This window comes from Zingiber officinale, chromosome 4A (assembly GCF_018446385.1).
Source record: "Zingiber officinale cultivar Zhangliang chromosome 4A, Zo_v1.1, whole genome shotgun sequence".
Classification (NCBI taxonomy): domain Eukaryota; kingdom Viridiplantae; phylum Streptophyta; class Magnoliopsida; order Zingiberales; family Zingiberaceae; genus Zingiber; species Zingiber officinale.
Window position 1 is genome coordinate 59,932,811 of NC_055992.1, and position 17,780 is coordinate 59,950,590.

A 17,780-nucleotide genomic window follows, 5' to 3' on the forward strand; every position below is an offset into this window, starting at 1 on the left:
TTGGATAAACAAACTTGATTCATGTTGCAGAGTTAATACTATGAAATAAATACCATATCTCTTTCAGTTGTTCAAAATGTAATCCTTCAGCTATTCCGTAGAAAATGCTCAGAAAAATAAACCATAATATACTCAAAGGTGAATTCAACCAATGACAACCTATAAACTGTTCCAACAGTCCTCTTAATAGTAATAAGTAAGTATATGAAGTGAAACACAATGTGAAAGACTAGATAGCTTGTTTTGTTGATCACCAAGAACAATCATGATTAGGCCAGTCTAAATTCTATTCTTATGTTATTGCACTTGGGGATACGCCTCAAAATAGCATACCCAAGTTTGATAATTGTAATTTCATTGGAAAGTAGGACTTAAAGAGATATTCAACACAATCTAATAAGAAATACCCACGTGAAAACTATATTTTTGCCAAGAAGATGACCAAGTACTGTTCCGGACAGCATATTGTTCTACACGTACCTGCAAGCTCAATAGTTACTTCATGCTGGAGTTGGTGCTAGACAAAGCCAAACGTTAAAAGAGAACAAATTTGGGCAAACATTGATGTTCGTTAAATGACAATATAATGGCAAGAAAGGACATACAGTTCTTGTAAATTTGATAGGCCAAAATGATAGATCACCAGTTAACTTATTTGTTCTCAAGGTGACTGCAAAAAAACAATTCAACAAGTCTAGCGAATGATTAAGTGTTTGATATATAAACCAGCAATATTTATATATTACATGTTTCTGAGACTTAAGCATGCACCGAGAGCAGGTATATGGCCACTAAGCACGTTTCCATCAAGCCATCTGAAATATTTGAATTTGACACAGTGACAAGGAATCATTAAATCCATCAACAGTTGTGTCGAATGAAATAAATTGACTTGGAACAGAAGTAGATTCTAACTTACAATTCGACTAGGCCAGTTAAACTAGCAAGCTCTGCAGGTATATTCCCCGTCAAATTTCTCCCTGATAGTCTATTGTTCATTATACGAATATATTCATTAGTTCACGCGGTGAGAAGATAGCTAAAATTTGTACATTAGCAACAATTCATAGGTCAGCTAGAGAAATTGGAAATCATGCATGGGAAAGCAAAGCAAACATGACAAAGACTAATGAGAGTTAGAGAAGCATTCAGTACATTGAAACAATTTGTGGTTGCGGATCTGAATTACATTGAACCCATGACCATGGAGCTGGTAAGCATGGATCTCCACCTTCTTGTGCCCAAACTTCTTTTGGGTAATGTGATACAAAGCTTTCCATGGTCAGAAGAGAAAAGAGGTATAAAGGATACACTCTAAAAGAAAACAGTGTTGCTCTAGATTACCAATTAACAAGATATTTCTTTACTTACCGTCTAGGGATCCATAATTTATCTCCATATACTTGTATATCTCAAAAGCATTTAAGATAGGTCCCTTGGATGAATCATTTGTTTTCTTAAAAGCAAAAGACAAGACAAAAGGGAGACTTATATTATATGATCCTGGTTCATATAGCCGATACTTTCGTTGGGCATTTTCTTCGACATTTACAATGAGATGTGTAAGTTCCTTGTTCCCCGGAAGCACCAACCTGAATTTCCTGATTTCATCTGGTTTCAAATCTTCAATTTCTGCAAAATAACAAAATGCCCAACCATTCCCCGGAACCCCATTCAGGTTAAGACGATAATTTAAGCCTCCATTTTGACCCACTACTGCAGTCTGCATCACCTTGGATGGAGGTCTTTCATCACTATTAACATCTATAGGCACAGTGGTTGATATTCTTTTAGTTCTAGTAGCAACATCAACAAGGTAGTTCGCCCTCTTCAAAGAATCAGATTCCCATATTCGATCATATGGATCATCAGGATACCTGCAAGAACAACAAATTTACCATGTAGACCTCAACAATTATTCAATGCTAGAAAGTATACACCACTATCACACTTGGTATTTGTACCAGAAAGGAGGTACAGTGAACTGCAATGTCCTAAGTAAATAAGTGATAATTACACTTAGGTGGTGTTTGGTAAATCTGAAAACTTATGTCTGAAATCTGAATAATAAATTTTAAGTGGTGGAACACTTATAGACCTGAAAATAAAATGTTAAATAAATCAAATAAGAGGCTCTGAAATTTAAGTAACTAATTTGAAACCTATTTGATAAATAACTTAAATTAATATCTTAAAAATGTTTAAAAGACTATTATACCCTTATATATTACTATCTCTATAATAAATTTAATTTATTTAATTATATACTAATATAGCATAAATATAATCGTATAAATTAAATATTACATAAAATCGGTAAGTTTATATATTTTATTATTATTATTATTATTATAAATGTAGATGTAATATATATATATATATATATATAATCGCGTTTATACTACCTATAAACTATAAACTAGGGTCAAAAAGTTTCTATATATCCGTAACATTATATATATGTATTATTGATTTGGTTTGAAAACTTCCTACCTGCTTATACAGGTTTGAAAACTTCATAAATCGTGCTTATATTGATAAATCGTGCTTATAAATAAATAGTTCGCAACCCATAGTGTTATTGAATTCAGAAATGTTCACAAAACATAATAATATTTAGATAGTGTTCACAAAACATAATAATATTTAAAATCGCATATTAAATAATTGATTTCCTATTTCTTCACGCAAATTAATCATATATGCTTGATCAGCTTGTCTCGAGGACTCCATCATTGATGTCCATCGTTGTTGATTATCTGCAGTCGTAATTTCATCTTCAAATTGTTCAAAAAACGAGTCTGTTGTGCAATTTGTTCTAATAAAATTATGTATTGCTACACAAGCAATAACAATATCCCTTTGAGTTCGAAAGTGATATGGAGCCATCTTATCCAATATAGGAAAGCGAGCTTTCAATACGCCAAATGTACGCTCGATAACATTTCTTAATTTTGCATGTGCATGATTGAATAATTCCTCTTTAGTTCGAGCTCTACCACCTCGTTGGAAATCTCCAAGCCAATAACGTACATTTCGATGGGGCGACATAAATCCTCGAATATGACAATATGCAGCATCACATAAATAATATTCATCTACAATTTCAAATAAATTGTAAACATAGAAGTTTAAAATAATTAATAATAATAACAACAACAATAATAATGTACCTGGACCCGGAAAGGGAAAGTTTGACCTTGGATTACGCATTGTTTCGGTTAAGACTTTAGAATCATGTGCCACTCCTTCCCATCCCGCCCAAATGAATGTAAATAACATATCAAAATTGCATATAGCCAGTACATTCTGATAACATTTTCCTTTTCCCCTTCCTCTATATCGAACTTGTTCATTTATTGGAACAATGGCATGTACTAGAGTTCCATCTAAGGCACCTATAGCACCCTAAATAAATGTTATAATAAATTATTTATATCATGAAATGAGAAAGAAATAGTTACAATATGTTTAATTGAATATTAAATATTTACCTTAAACACTTCTCGAAGACGTTTATGCCTTGTATCATGAGATATTTGATTACCTTGAGTAGGAACAATAATTTCCTTAGAGAATTTCAGCATAGCTTTTAGAACTTCATGAAAGTAGAAGTTGATTGTTTGCGTTGAATGGCAAAATCTTCGTTTGACAAATCGTACTCGCAAATTATGGCTTAAAGTAATTAAAAACATAGACATCTTCTCTTCCACCGATATATAACGACTATCTTTTAACCATTCATTTTCTCTAAAAATAGAGCAAATCTTTATAAAAGCTTCTTTCTTCATCCTCAACATTTCTTGGCAATGAGCTGGATTTCCTTCAATAATTTCTTTAACATAACTAGCTCCATCAAGTAAAGAAATAGCATCAGGCCTTTGACCCCTTCGTCTTCTTCTCATAAGTAAAATTAGACGAAGGATAGTGATGACCTTTTTCCTTTTATTACCAGTCAACATATTAAATAACTTTGAATCACAAAATAGCCTGTAAAACCAAATTTTAAAAGAATTATAAAGGGTATAACACAATATACTTAAATCACAAATATATAAAAACCAATTACGAACCAAACAAAATGATGTTTCAAAATTAAAAGTTTAAACAAAATAACATTCATAACATAATCATAATAAAGTCAAGTCCTTTCCTACCATAATTCTATATCAAGCCCATCTTCTTTCCTACCATTATAAGCCATTGTTTTTTAGCTTCATCACTTTTCTTCCTAAGATGCATCCAAAATTCTCTATATGTCTTACTTTCACAAAATATTGTCCCAGCAACAAAATATAAAGGATCGCTCTCATCCAACATATCATCAAGAACTTTGGAACATTCTTCTACGCTTGCCTCATCTGAATCATTTAAATTCTTAAGAGTTTCTAAAATCTGTTCGTCAATATATTCAGATTTGTTTGACTTTCGGCGTTTAGACTTTGAATGTTCTATGCTAGGACTATGAGATATCTCTCTTTCCAAATCAACATCGACCTCAACCTCAGCATCAACATCAATAGTAATGTTACTATTTGGAATAGTTGGTGGCATTTCTTCCATTAAGGGACCCCATGCATCTTTCCCCGTAGCTGTAATACCATCAAATAGTGACTTCATTTCATCTGCAAATTGTAGGCCGGCATATCGAAATTGTTTTGCGTCTGGATAGATCTATAAAAAATATACAAAAGTGAGTGAATATAATATATATATATAACACTATTAAATTAATTAAAAATCTTATAACTTACCTTAGTATAGTCATCCCACTCTTCAGAAGTCCAGCTAACAGTATTGCTAATGGGATCGTATCCATTCCCAGTTTTATTAACTATTCTTTCCCAGATGTTGTACTTTCTTTTCAGGTAATCCAGTTGATTTTTCAACTGTTTTTGAGTAAGATCAAGTCCCTTTTTTTCTTTCATAAGATTACCAATTAGATCCCATGAACGTTTCTTAAAACTACTTCCACTCCTATTTCCACTAGTGCTTTCTTCAATACACGCATCTAAAAATGTTTTCAGAATTTCTGGATCTTTCCAATTAGCTCTTTTATCAACCATTTTATTTGTATTACTTGCCTAAAAAATAATAACATTTGACAACGTAAGTAAATAAAATCGGTAAGTTTATATATATGTTTATTATTATTATTATTATTATTATTATTATTATATAAATGTAGATGTAATATATATATATATATATATATATATATAATCGTACTTATACTACCTATAAACTAGGGTTCAAAAAAGTTTCTATATTTTGAAAACTTCCTACTTGCTTTTATATTATGCATAATATTAGGGTTTGAAAACTTCTTATTCAATAATATATATATGGATTAGGTTTGAAAACTTCCTAAATCGTGGTTATATTATGTATTTGGGTTGAAAACTTCCTAAATAATATTAAATCATGATAATATGCATAATATTAGGGGTTAAAAACTTTTTATATACTAGGTTGAAAATACATTAAACTAATCAAACAAGAAATGAAATATGAAATAAGAAATCATAAGAAACAAGAAAAGAAAGAAGATACCTGAGATGAAGACATGAGAAGATGAACAGCTAGGTAAAGCTGAGAGAGAGAGTTGAAGAAGAAGCGGCGAAATAGCTAGGTAAAGCTGAGAGAGAGAGAGAGTTGAAGAAGCGACGGCTAAATGGTGAAGAAAAACCTAAATTCTAATATATATATATGAATGTAATTTTATTAATTATACAAGGGTATATAAGTCTTTATAAGTTTAATTTTAACTTACCGTGTTAAGATAGAAAAAAATAAGCTAAATATTTTAGCTTATTTTTTTGGTCTGAGCGTGTTAAGTTTTTTAGCTAATAAGCTGTTTTAAAATAGGTTATCAAATGAACTTTTTTAAAAAAAGTCCTTATTATATTAATTTAAGCGATAAGCTGCATTACCAAACACCACCTTAATTTTAATCTGGTTAGTTTGTGCTCTGCCACTAAGAACTAACAGGAACACCTTATTGAGTCCTTCCTTTTCTCCAGCTAGTATTTGTATTTCCTCACATAATATTCTTGGTGTATTCCTAGACCTCTTTTGGGATTTGAGGGGATTCAATATGACTTTATGGAAATCCGAAGATTCAATTATGCTTAATGTTTGAGAGTGCATAAAATTTGTGTAAAAATTCACAAAGTAGCTCCTTACATGAATCGGTACCAGTAAAAAAATAATGCCACATAAACATTAGTGATAATTCAAGATACAGTTCTCCATCAACACCAAAATTATATTTATAAATCTGCCCAACTTTAGATTATCATAAATAATTTCTTGGAAAAAAATACCTGACAGATTCATTAGTCTCAGCACCGAAATTTATTCTCGCGGATAGACTTAAGAAGAACTGAGTCTCAAAATCCGTGTGGTACAATGATCCATTAAACTGTCGAAGTTCGATGGTGGAAATAAATGGTTCTCTAGTTGTAGCATTAGATACACATATGCTAATTGCTGGAGCAGTAGCAAGGATAACAGCCTCGTGTGTCACAATGGTATTTGCATCATAGATGACAATGGTTGTCCAATGACTTGCTCCAATTGAGATGTCAAATTTCGGATAGACATTACTCTCGTCAAAATTCCCATACAAGAAGCTTGTTCGCACAAGGTAGCGTGTCCTGACTGTAACATTGAATGTGTAACAGTATTTTCGATTATCTGCAGGAAAGTAGCGCACTGTCATGTATTGTTTCCGGTTCTCATTTGGAGCTGATATTCTAGCTATTTCGCCATATGCAAATTGACTATCTGGTGTCCACTCCAATCCAAGCTCATCTGTATATGATTCATTGCCTCCACAATCTACACTAACAAAACCTGCGTTGCCAGAAATATCAATAATTAGTGAACAAAACCTCCACAATCTACACTTTCACTTCTAAACAAGTGACAAGTGTAAAATGTGAGAATTTTACTCATCAAGACAATCTACAACCACAAATTTATGAATCTTAATCTTCTAGCTAAAATCTCAGCAAGAAGGGGCATTCCAACACAGAAAATTGGACTCAAACAAGAAAGGGGATATAACAAAAGACTAAGTCACTTGCTACTGTGGTAGAAATTATCGTCAAACCGACAAACACAAACAAAAGCAAACTCACAGCCCCAACAGGCACGGAAGCAGTAAAAAACAAGCACAATCAGTTCCACATTTTAAGCTTGATGATCCAACACACAGTCCCATATACTATCTTGCGAGTACAGAATCATTAAAATTTCTAATGATGATATTTCTAGAACAACTTAATGTACTACATTCCAGTGAAAAAGGGAACCATTTATCACGAGTTCAACTACTAGTGTTCATGGATTTCCGTGGTTTCCCGTTGATTACATGCTTCTCGTTTCGATTAATAAGACAATTTAGCGTACATTTCCCCATTAGAATTGAATAATCCAACAATTAGGTAAATTCAAGTGGAAAAGTTTGATTTCAGCTGATCCCTAATTACAGTTTACCTAGAACCAAAATCCAAAAAACAACGAAAAAGAAACTTTAAAACCAAGAAATGTGCTTAAAAATTCAAAATAAAAGTCCATACACAACAAAGGAAGCTTGGAGGAGAAGATTAACCTGGCATTTGAGCTCTGTAGAGAGAGAAGAAAAACGCACCTCGGGACAAAATGAGCCACGGCGATCGCGAACTTGTGACCGACGTGGACTAGAAGGAGAGAAGATGGCGGTCGCCGTCGGGGAGAAGATCGCGATTAGGGTTGGCGCGGGTTTCGCCGTCGGGGAAAAGAAAATGAAATTAATGAAGAATAGTTGTTGCAACATATAGTTTGTACAAAATTGCAATTTTATCCTTACTATTTGAATAAATCCATCCATCTTAACATGGACCACAAATTTTATCTTAGAGATAAACATTAAGGGATATAAATTTCAACTTCATCAATGAAAATAGGCAAATAACTATGTTTGAGTATTTTTTTATAAAATAATTTTTAAAGACAACATAGTTTTAGACACCAAATTAAAATATGCACATTAAAATGTAAGCAACGCTAATAGACAACGGTTGATTAAAGCTGTTGTCGTATGCCAAGTAAAGATATCTCATAGGCAACAATTTTAAAAAACCGTTGTCTTATGTATGTCAAAGACAACGGTTTTTTAAACATTGTTGTATTTTTTTAAAAAAAACACGACCAACAACAACAGTTTTCCATAAAACCGTTGTTAAATGACAAAAAGACAACAGTTTCTCAAAAAACTGTTGTCTATTAGGTGTGGTTAAATCTATAATTTCTTGTAGTGTAGCCATGACATGACTTGTGTCTCATTCAGTCGTGTCTCACTTATAAATAGAGGAGTCCTTCCCCCTTTCAAGGGGAGGAGAGTTTTCCCCTTGGGGTGACTCAAGGTCATGATCCATGCTTCTTCCATGCCATATTCGACAATCCGAGGCCATTTCCATTGTCTCAATCTTCTCTGGATACAAGAATTGGATCCAAAGAACAGCATCACACTTGGATAAGCTTTCCTAATCTTTTCTCTCTTGAATTGCTTAGAAAGCTTGTAATCTGAATGCCTTTGGATTCGATTATCCTTATTATGGAGTAGATCCACTTGTTCTAAAATTAAAGGAGTAATTGTAATATGAGATTGATATGTCACGCCCCAAAAGAGTCTCTGCCCAACAAACGAACAACATCTCCCCCCTTATGATAATATATGGAACCTAGATACATAGCCACACAACTGTATAAGTATAAAAAAAATAGCCTACATGGTTGGATCAACAACCATATAGTTGTATAATAAGCAGCTCACACGGTTGAACTAAAAACATAGCGAAAAATAATAATAATAATACACGGCCTACATGGTTGGTACAAAACACAACCACATAAAATAACTGACTAGACTGTGTACCAGTATGACTTACCACATCAAGTACATAACCAAATAAAAGGACACCATAAGTCTAAAAATCCAAACACAAGTTATTCAATACATGAACAAGTCTGAAAACCAATAATACGAGTAAAAGAAATAGCGGAAGAAGACTCTCGATGCAACATGGGACTGGCGGACAAGATCTCTAAGTGACTCCATAAATCCTCTACCTACTCCCTGGTGAAAGGAAACCCATAAAAGGGGTGATGTCTACGACCTCCAAGCCTTTCAGCTACTGTCCTCGACCAGTAGGATTTTTTGCTTGATATCCTCTATCTGCTAAGACTTCTACCCAATCCCTTAGACCAGGACTTCTTTTCCTAGCCACAATTAAGGCTTTCCACCTATCTTGTATTCACTAGGATTTTTACCTTTCCTAACCTCACTTAGGACTTTCCTGCATACTCAGTTAGACTTGTTAGAACCATAATAACCCTTAAATTTAAACCCTTTGTCATTATCAAAATTTGGATTCAATCATCTGGTGCTTCTTGCACCAACAAGAAAATGGTCATATATGTCATAATAAATGCACACAATCATAACTGACACAATGAATGCACATACCCAATCTGGATCTAACACACACTTTATAGTGATCGGTAAACTCACTAGCGATTAGTAACAGATCTTCTCGTAACACCTGAGCAATATAAATGACAACATATACTTGTATGATAAATTAACATGTATAAAGCATGACAAACATATAAAACAATCATAGCTCAATCAAGTGTAGCATATCATATGCCTATGTAGATATATCTGTTGGTACAGTCAGTACTGATGATCAAACCTGAGTTTTGATGAATGATAAATAGGTTAAAGTTAGACGTGTTGTGACCTAACTTTGTTACTGAGTGTGCAGGGTTGACTAACCCTAGTCATGATGTTTGATTCTTGATTGGTTAAAGACCGGACGTGTGATTCTGGCAAGTCAGAATATTCAATTCCTGACAAGTTGAAGTCTAAATGTGGGATTCTAGCAAGGGTTGGGATATGTGATTCCTGATTGAGAAGACCTGATATGCGATTTCGATAGATTAGGATGTGCGATTCCCAATTGGAGAAGACCGGATGTGCGATTCTAGTAGGTCGAGATGTTTAGTTCCTGAAATCCAGATGTTTGATTCTGAAAGGTAACTCTACACCTAGTAATTAGAGGTAAATCACTAGAGTAGAGTGACTAAGTAAGGACATGTCCCCGTTCGAAGGGACATTAGGCATAGGTCCAATTTAGGCCTATTTTGAAAACCAAAATTAAGACCCTGACTAGATCCTAGTCTTGAGGAGACATGATCTAATTAGCATTCATTATTATTACTTTGCCAATATTTGTCTTGCAGGTTATTGGACTGACATTTTTTGTAAGGTAAAAGGAGCATAGAAGGCCTCAGGTGAATAGTGTCTGAGGCACCTTCAAGCAAAGGAAGGTGTAGGATCGTTGCGCTAGAGGGGGTGAATAACGCTCATTTTAAAACTAAACTTGGAGTTAGGTGGCGGAATTAAGGCACAACAGAATAATCGCAAACACCAAGAGTTACTTGGTTTGGAGCCTGTGACAACTCCTACTCCAAGGCCCGCACGTGAAAGTGCTTTCAATGGGCAATCACTAATCAATCGAAATAAGTACAAGTACAATGATTGATTACAAGACTTAAAGAAAACTAACAACTTGGAAACAAAGATCACGGTGGTCGTCGAGACAGCTTTTGAGTGTCGAGGAAGCATTTTCACAGCAGTGCAAAGAAGGGAAAGTTGCTTGGAATGTTGTTCTTCACCTTCTGGTCGAGACCGCATTATATAGTCTGTTGAAGGCGCCTTCAACACCATTAGAAGGTGCCTCCAGCTATATATTCTATCCCTAAATCTACGGTATTGATAAACTCTGCTTTCTGTGAACTTCATCTGTCCGAACGCGCCTTCAAGTTTCATGGAAGGTGCCTTGAATACTATTCACCGGAGGCGCCTTCAAACTCCATGGAAGGCGCCTTCAAACACTGTTCATCCGAGGCTCTTTATGCTTTCCACTTCTTGCAATTGTCTGGTTCTGACTTTGAGTTTCGCTGAAACTCTAAGTCGAATCGACACTTACTGTTCTCTCTTAGAGGAACGCGTCCTCACCTACTCCTCTCAGGAGAGTTTACCTGTTGCTAGACCGGTCCTCCAGACCGACTGGACTTATGCTCAACGTCCGAGTCTTCAGGACTTTTTTGCTGGACGTCTAATCCCCAACCCGTCCAGTCTTCTACCTAGTTCCCGACCACCAGGATTTTCACCTAGAGTCCTTGACTCTAGGATTTCACCCAAAGTGTTCGACCCGCCAAGACTTTCCACATAGGGTTACCACTCTCTAGGGTTTTCTACCTGCCTAACTACAGTTAGGACTTTTGCCTAAGAACACTTAAGACTTTCCTGCAAGCTTATTCAGACTTGTTAGACAATAAGTAATCTTAACTTTGAACCCTTTGCTATTATCAAAACATAGGTTTGATCGTCTGATGCTTTCTGCACCAACTGAATGCGTCTTCTCACTGTTCATAGAAGTCACCTTTGGTGTTGTGAAAGATGTCTTCCATAGGATAAAATTCAAACCTCATCACAGATAAGGAGCGGATGGTTTGGGATCAAATTTCTTATATTGGAGGCGCCTTCAAGGCTATGGAAGGCATCTTCCATGCTCAATAAAAGGATGTTTCACCCAAAGCTTCAACATCAACTTCTATACAAGCTTCTGCACGTCCGAATGACTTTCCGACTGCTCCAGCTTGTTGTTGCTACTATGACTCTGCTACACCTGACTATTGTCAAGAAGATGCCCAAACACTGAGCTGAAGCCATCCAACTACAAACAAGTGTTTCGTAACAAGTTAATTACTGCACTTACTTTCTGCAAAAGGGAAGTGTAGCGTGTTATAGTTCTCCGACTTTCCTTGTACTTGATTACTCTTTCGATGGTTCCAGAAGGGTTATTTAGTGGATTAACCATCGATAGGTTTGTGGACCTAGGTTTTGGAGTAGGAGTCGCTAAAGGCTCCGAATCAAGTAAAATAGACCGCGTGTTTTATTGCTTGTTCTTTTATTTCGCTTTAGTACTTAATTTTCTGTTGCACAATTGATTTTATAAAATGAAAAAGAACAAGTTTTTCAAAATCACGTGATTCACCCCCCCCCCCTCCCTGCCCCACATGCGTCTCGATCCAATAAGTGGTTATAGAGCAGCTTCTACTCTGAATTGGTGTAACCACCAATCAAGCTGAGGGAACCATTTTTTTTTTTTTTTGCATCTTACTTGAATTGGTAAAACTTACCCTTTCAAATGATTATTTCTCATTCAGTTTTACTCGAAATTGGTGCAACATCACTCAAGTCATCAACACTTTTTTTTCTTGTCTCAAGCACTACTGATCCAAGACCAAGTCTTGGTACCTTTTTCCAGTTTTCTCTTTCAGCAAATCAAATGGCCCAACTTGAGGGATTCATCACCGCTCATCCTCCTCTCTTCAATGGAAATGACTTTTTGTATTGGAAGAAAAGGATGGAAGTTTATTTGAAGATAGACATCGAGCAATGGTTTATCATCCAATGAGGGTACCGGACACCTGTAGATGAAGCAACAAAAGTACCACTCGATCTAGAAAAATGGAGTCCAAAAGATAAAAAGAAAGCTCAGATCAACTCCAAAGCATTGAACACAATCTAATGCGGACTCACAAGGAAGAGCTCAACTAAGTCGGCCTATACGAGAATGCAAAAGAGCTTTGGGACATGCTCATCGAGCTACATGAAGGAATTCCCAATTCAAAGGTAACGAAATGCTAACTACTTCTTAATTCATTATTTAACATTAAAATATAGGACAATGAGACCGCAAACTAGCTCAATGCTCAAATCAAGGACATCCTCAACAGCCTTCACCTAATCAGACACCAAATCAAAAATTGAGGCATAATAAGGTATAGTCTTAACTCGTTCCCCTGAAACGCACTGTAGGCATTGATCATAGATGCCTATAAGGTTTCGAGGAACCTCTCTAAATTAAAATTAGATGAATTATTTTATGAATTAGAGCTACATGAACAAACTAACAGCCCAAAGGTCGAGAAAGGAATTACTTTTTTTGCAAGTACATCAAAGGGAACTAAACCTGAAACTGAGACTGAATACGAATTAGAGTCAGGTAAAGAAAAGCAACTAGTGAACCAGGTAAGGAAGATATTCACTAGACGCAAGAAAAGCTTCACCAAATGGGACATAAAGAATATGTCCAAGTCTACATCCAACAACACAAAAGCAAACGTCATGTGTTATGGCTATAACAAGAAGGGGCACTTCAAACACGAATGCCTGAACAAACACCAAGTCAAGAAGACAAAGGAAAAGAAATCACTAAAAGTGACTTGGGACGAGTCTTTGGATAGATCAGGAGCAGACGAACTAAAGCAAACAAGCTATGTTGCATTGATGGCAACCGAAGGCGACTCGGGTGAAGAAGACGAGTCTGAATACGAGTCAAACCATGAATCTTCATCTGGGTCAGACCGACCCTAGGTAAATTCTTTTATTAGGATAAATTCATTTAAAGTAATTGCTTGCCTAAATAAAAGATTAATTAAAATTGATGAATACGCTAAATAACTCCTAAAGGAAAATAGCATCCTTAAGGAGCAACTGAACATGAACTTGGTGACTAGCCAAGTTCAAGACAAAGATTCAACTCAAGTTGTAAAACTTGAGGAAGAAAACTCTGTCCTAAAAAGTCAAGTCAACAAGCTCAAAGAGCAGTTGGAAAAGTTTACCTCGGGAACCAAGTACCTACATAATACTTGAATCTCAAAGAGTCGTATACAATAAAATCAGACTTGGATACAAATCTAACACTACGATTAAATTATTTTTAACTTTAACTCAAAATTTAAAATTAACTAAAACTTGGGTTCCGAAGGTATGCCTAACCACGTAAGTAGGACTCAATCAATACTATTTACCAAAAAATAAAATTCACTATATAAATTCAAATAAACTAAATAAATCACTCTTAACCTCAAAAATAAATTTAAAGAATAAAATAAATAAACCTAAATTAAACAAAAACAAAATTAATATAAGCTCAGACTATAACCAAGTCTAGAACTATAAAGCAAATCGACACAAACCTAAAACCTAAACTCAAAGTCCAATAATTTAGGGGAGGCTCCAAACTAGTTGGCACATCTAAAAATAATAATTTACCCTGGTTAGTAATTAGGACTAGATTAAATAGAGACAAATGTTTAACTTGATAAATGATACTAGTACAGTTTTGGATGATAGGAGGTTAGGAAAGCTTTGTCTATGCATATCTAGGAATATATGACTTCGACCTGATGCATTTGGCTTAGTGGAACTAACTGAAGCTACCCCTTACTAATTCTAACTGGTTAGACTAGAGTTTTGTATTAAATTTAGTGGATATAACTATTTAGAAAATTTTGAAGGTGTGGTTACTCTAATGATGTCCAGGTGACTCACCACAGCTTAGAAGTATATCTAAAGAATACATGTTTGTTGAATCTAAAGCTAAACTTAAATATAACACAAATTTAAATCAAATCCTGAAATTTAACTTAACTCATCTCACAAAATTATAAGGATTCCCTGATTGAAAATGTAGATCGAGTGAGATGACTAAGAATTCAAATTCCAATTCAAATTTAAATTCAAATTAACATTAAAATTTAAATCAAAATTTAAATTTAAATTCAAATTCAAATCAAAGTTAAAATTAAAATTAAAATTAAAATTAAAATTAAAATTAAAATTAAAAAAAATAAAAAATAATGATGAAGCACTACCGAAGGTACCTCCAAGAAAATCGGAGGCGCCCTCGGAAGGGCGGGAAAAATCCTGCCCTAACCGACTAAAGGTGCCTTCAGTTGGTTGAAGGTGCCCTCCATAGCACATGGAAGGCGCCTTCCATCATGCTAAAAGCGCCTTCAATCCAAATTTTTCAAGCGAACAGAGCTGAGCTTTGTTCATGATTTTACTCACTGTAAGGCACCTTCCCGCAATTGATTTCCACACTTTCTCCATTTTTCTCTTTCCAAACCTCAACAATGTCTCCTCGATACACTCTAATTCAACTATCTAGTTAGTTTTGGCTATTTATGTGTTGTTATGTGAATATTTGCATATATAAATTATTTTAGGAAATGACGTAATGTTATTCCATCACAACCTAGTTCGAGTAGCATCCCCTCTGCCAATGCTAGATTTTCCAATGAGCAACTTAGATTAGATTTCATAAAATATTCATATATTCCACTTAAATCTAGGTTTTTGAGTAGGTCATTCTTCACTAGATACTATGCCCCTTCATACAGGACATTGATTATTACTAGTTAAATAGACTAGTTTATTGTAGTCATTTAGTAAATCTAGACTTGTGTGCACAGTTTTACAACAACCTAGTTAAGTTCAATCAGTAAATCGACATTGTATTGTACATGTTTCAGAATGTCATCCATGTAGCTAGTCTCATCACTAAGCGATAGGTTCATATACCCCACTGTCATGTTTTGACTTATATATTCTTGACCATAGGGGGTAGATATGACCCAAGGTACATTCATTCCCCTTAGCGCATATGATAAGATATGCCAGCGTCATCTTACATTAGTGCATATAGATGTCACTACTCAAGGGGGACTAGCTTAGAGAGTGGGACCACAACTAGACACTCTAGGCGAGGCCAATGATGATTTTCCACCTATTATTCCTGTCGAGAGAGAGAAGTTGCCAACATTACAGCCGAGGAGCTCTTTGGACCTTCTCTGACCCAACCCTCGACTTCATTATCCATCGAGGATCATCTTGCTTGACTTGAGGAGTCTTTTGCTCAAATTTGACAGTCAATATTGGATAGATTCATCACTATTCACGGAGAGATGACCACCGGATTCTCTTCTCTCTGGGAGGAGATGACCACCAGATTTCAGTAGATTTTTTGGGCTTTGAGAGCACCTGAGCAGCCCCCAAATATATTGTATATTTGGTTGACTTGATCTATATAGTTAGCTACTTTCTATCACTTTATTTGGATAATCCTCTTAGACTAGGATTGCTATTTTTAAAATAATTTTTTTAATAAATTTTAGGGGAAATTCTTTACTTGTTTTTCTAAAAATTCCTATTTTTTTAGAATTTCAAAATTAATTTTAAGCTTTAGTCTAGATCAAATTTATAGAAAGCATGTTCCTATAAATGTAGGTATCGAGCATCTCACAAACACATAAGACCTACCTTGATTGTGTATTCCAAAATTTAGAACAGCGTGAGATGCATAGGCAAATTATTTGGACTTAAGATGCTTATATCGGTGCATCAACACAAGTTTGGGTAAAAAAAATCGAAACTATAGTGATCAGGTTAATTAATCCATCTTAGTCAAACACTAACTGGATATATTTATTTAACTTGACTAACCAAGTGAATACTATTATCTTTTGATAGTCAGTTAGTAACAAACAATTAAACATTTAAGGATAATTTATAAATATTTTTTAAAAAAAAATATATATTACAGATTCAGGGGAGGATATTTGAAGAATAATTTCAAAAATATATTTTGAAACCTTCGAAAATTCTATTTTTGAATTTGAAAATTATGTTTGGAAATTGTTTTGAAAATTTTTTACTTAAAAATTTATTTTACTCAAAATAACTTAGAATATTCTTATTTAAAGTATTTTAAAAATATTTCTAAGTTAAAAACTCTTATTTAAAATATTTTGAAAATACTTCTAAGTTCTTGTTTAACATACTTTAAAAATCTTTCTAAATTCTTGGTTAAAATATTTTCTTGAAAATCTTTCGAATTCTTAGAAATTTTTTAAAGCTTACTTAACTTTTTTTTTTAAATGGTTGAAAAAGCTTATTTTGAAAGTTATTTTTTAAAAAAAATGTTTTGCAACCCACTCTTCAAGAATTTTGACAAATTAGTTTGAAAATATCTTTAAAGCTAATTTAACACTTTACACTTTAAAATTATTTTACAAAAGTTAGCTTTTAAAACCTGTTATAAATTTTGAAAACTTCTTCAAGATTAAGTGAATTTTTTGTTACACTAAGTTCTTCCCTACAATAAACCTGCAAGTTTTAATGCTTATTTTGGAAACGTCTATTGTGTGTTTCAATTCCTTGGTATACTTACTTATATATTTTTTAATGAATGTTAAAGAGGGAGGGTAAGGGTTAAGTAAAAAAAATAAAAATGTGAAAACCTTAACCTTAAAATGCTCAAGAGAATAGAACAAAACTTGCTTAATTTTTATTGCTATTTCTTTTGCATTATTTTTCTAACTTTAACTCAGGTTATCATTACATCAAAAAGGGGGATATTGTTGGTGTAGTCATCACCGATGGTCAAATCTGAGTTTTGATGAATGACAAATAGATTAAAGTTAGACATGTTACGATCTAACATTGTTACCTAGTGTGCAGGGTTGAGTAACCCTAGTCAGGATGTTTAATTCCTGATTGGTTGAAGACTGAATGTGTAATTCCGATAAGTTGGGATGTTCGATTCTCAACAGGTTGAAGTCCAGATGTGGGATTCTAGCAAGGGTTAGAATGTTCGATTCTCGATTGAGAAGACCGATTGTGCTATTTTGGTAGGTCGGAATGTGAGATTCCCGATTAGAGAAGACCGGATTTATGATTTCAGTATGTTGGGATGTTTGATTCCTGAAGTCCGGATGTTTGATTCCAGAAGGTAACTCTATACCTGGTAAGTAGAGGTAAGTCACTGGAGGAGAGTGACTAAGTGAGGGTGTGCCCTATTCGAAGGGACATT

General features: G+C 34.4%; 2 protein-coding genes and 1 long non-coding RNA gene across 3 annotated transcripts; all 3 read right to left on the bottom strand.

Moving 5' to 3' along the window:
* Window positions 1–784: 784 nt before the first annotated feature.
* Window positions 785–1,279, bottom strand: LOC121973323. The gene is made up of 3 exons (XR_006109508.1): window positions 1,156–1,279; window positions 920–988; window positions 785–815 (listed from the first exon to the last, which is right to left on the bottom strand). It is a non-coding gene; the product is annotated as an uncharacterized LOC121973323 (long non-coding RNA).
* Window positions 1,280–1,363: 84 nt separating this feature from the next.
* On the bottom strand, window positions 1,364–7,426 carry LOC121972416 (probable LRR receptor-like serine/threonine-protein kinase At1g67720). Its single transcript, XM_042524088.1, has 3 exons — window positions 7,417–7,426; window positions 6,327–6,858; window positions 1,364–1,877 (listed from the first exon to the last, which is right to left on the bottom strand). The coding sequence occupies exons 1-3, from the start codon at window positions 7,424–7,426 to the stop codon at window positions 1,364–1,366; spliced, it is 1,056 nt and encodes a 351-aa protein (XP_042380022.1).
* Window positions 3,695–5,661, bottom strand: LOC121973322. Its single transcript, XM_042524826.1, has 2 exons — window positions 5,554–5,661; window positions 3,695–4,674 (listed from the first exon to the last, which is right to left on the bottom strand). Exons 1-2 carry the CDS (start codon window positions 5,566–5,568, stop codon window positions 4,165–4,167), a joined length of 525 nt encoding a protein of 174 aa, XP_042380760.1. The 5' UTR covers window positions 5,569–5,661; the 3' UTR covers window positions 3,695–4,164.
* Window positions 7,427–17,780: the final 10,354 nt, after the last annotated feature.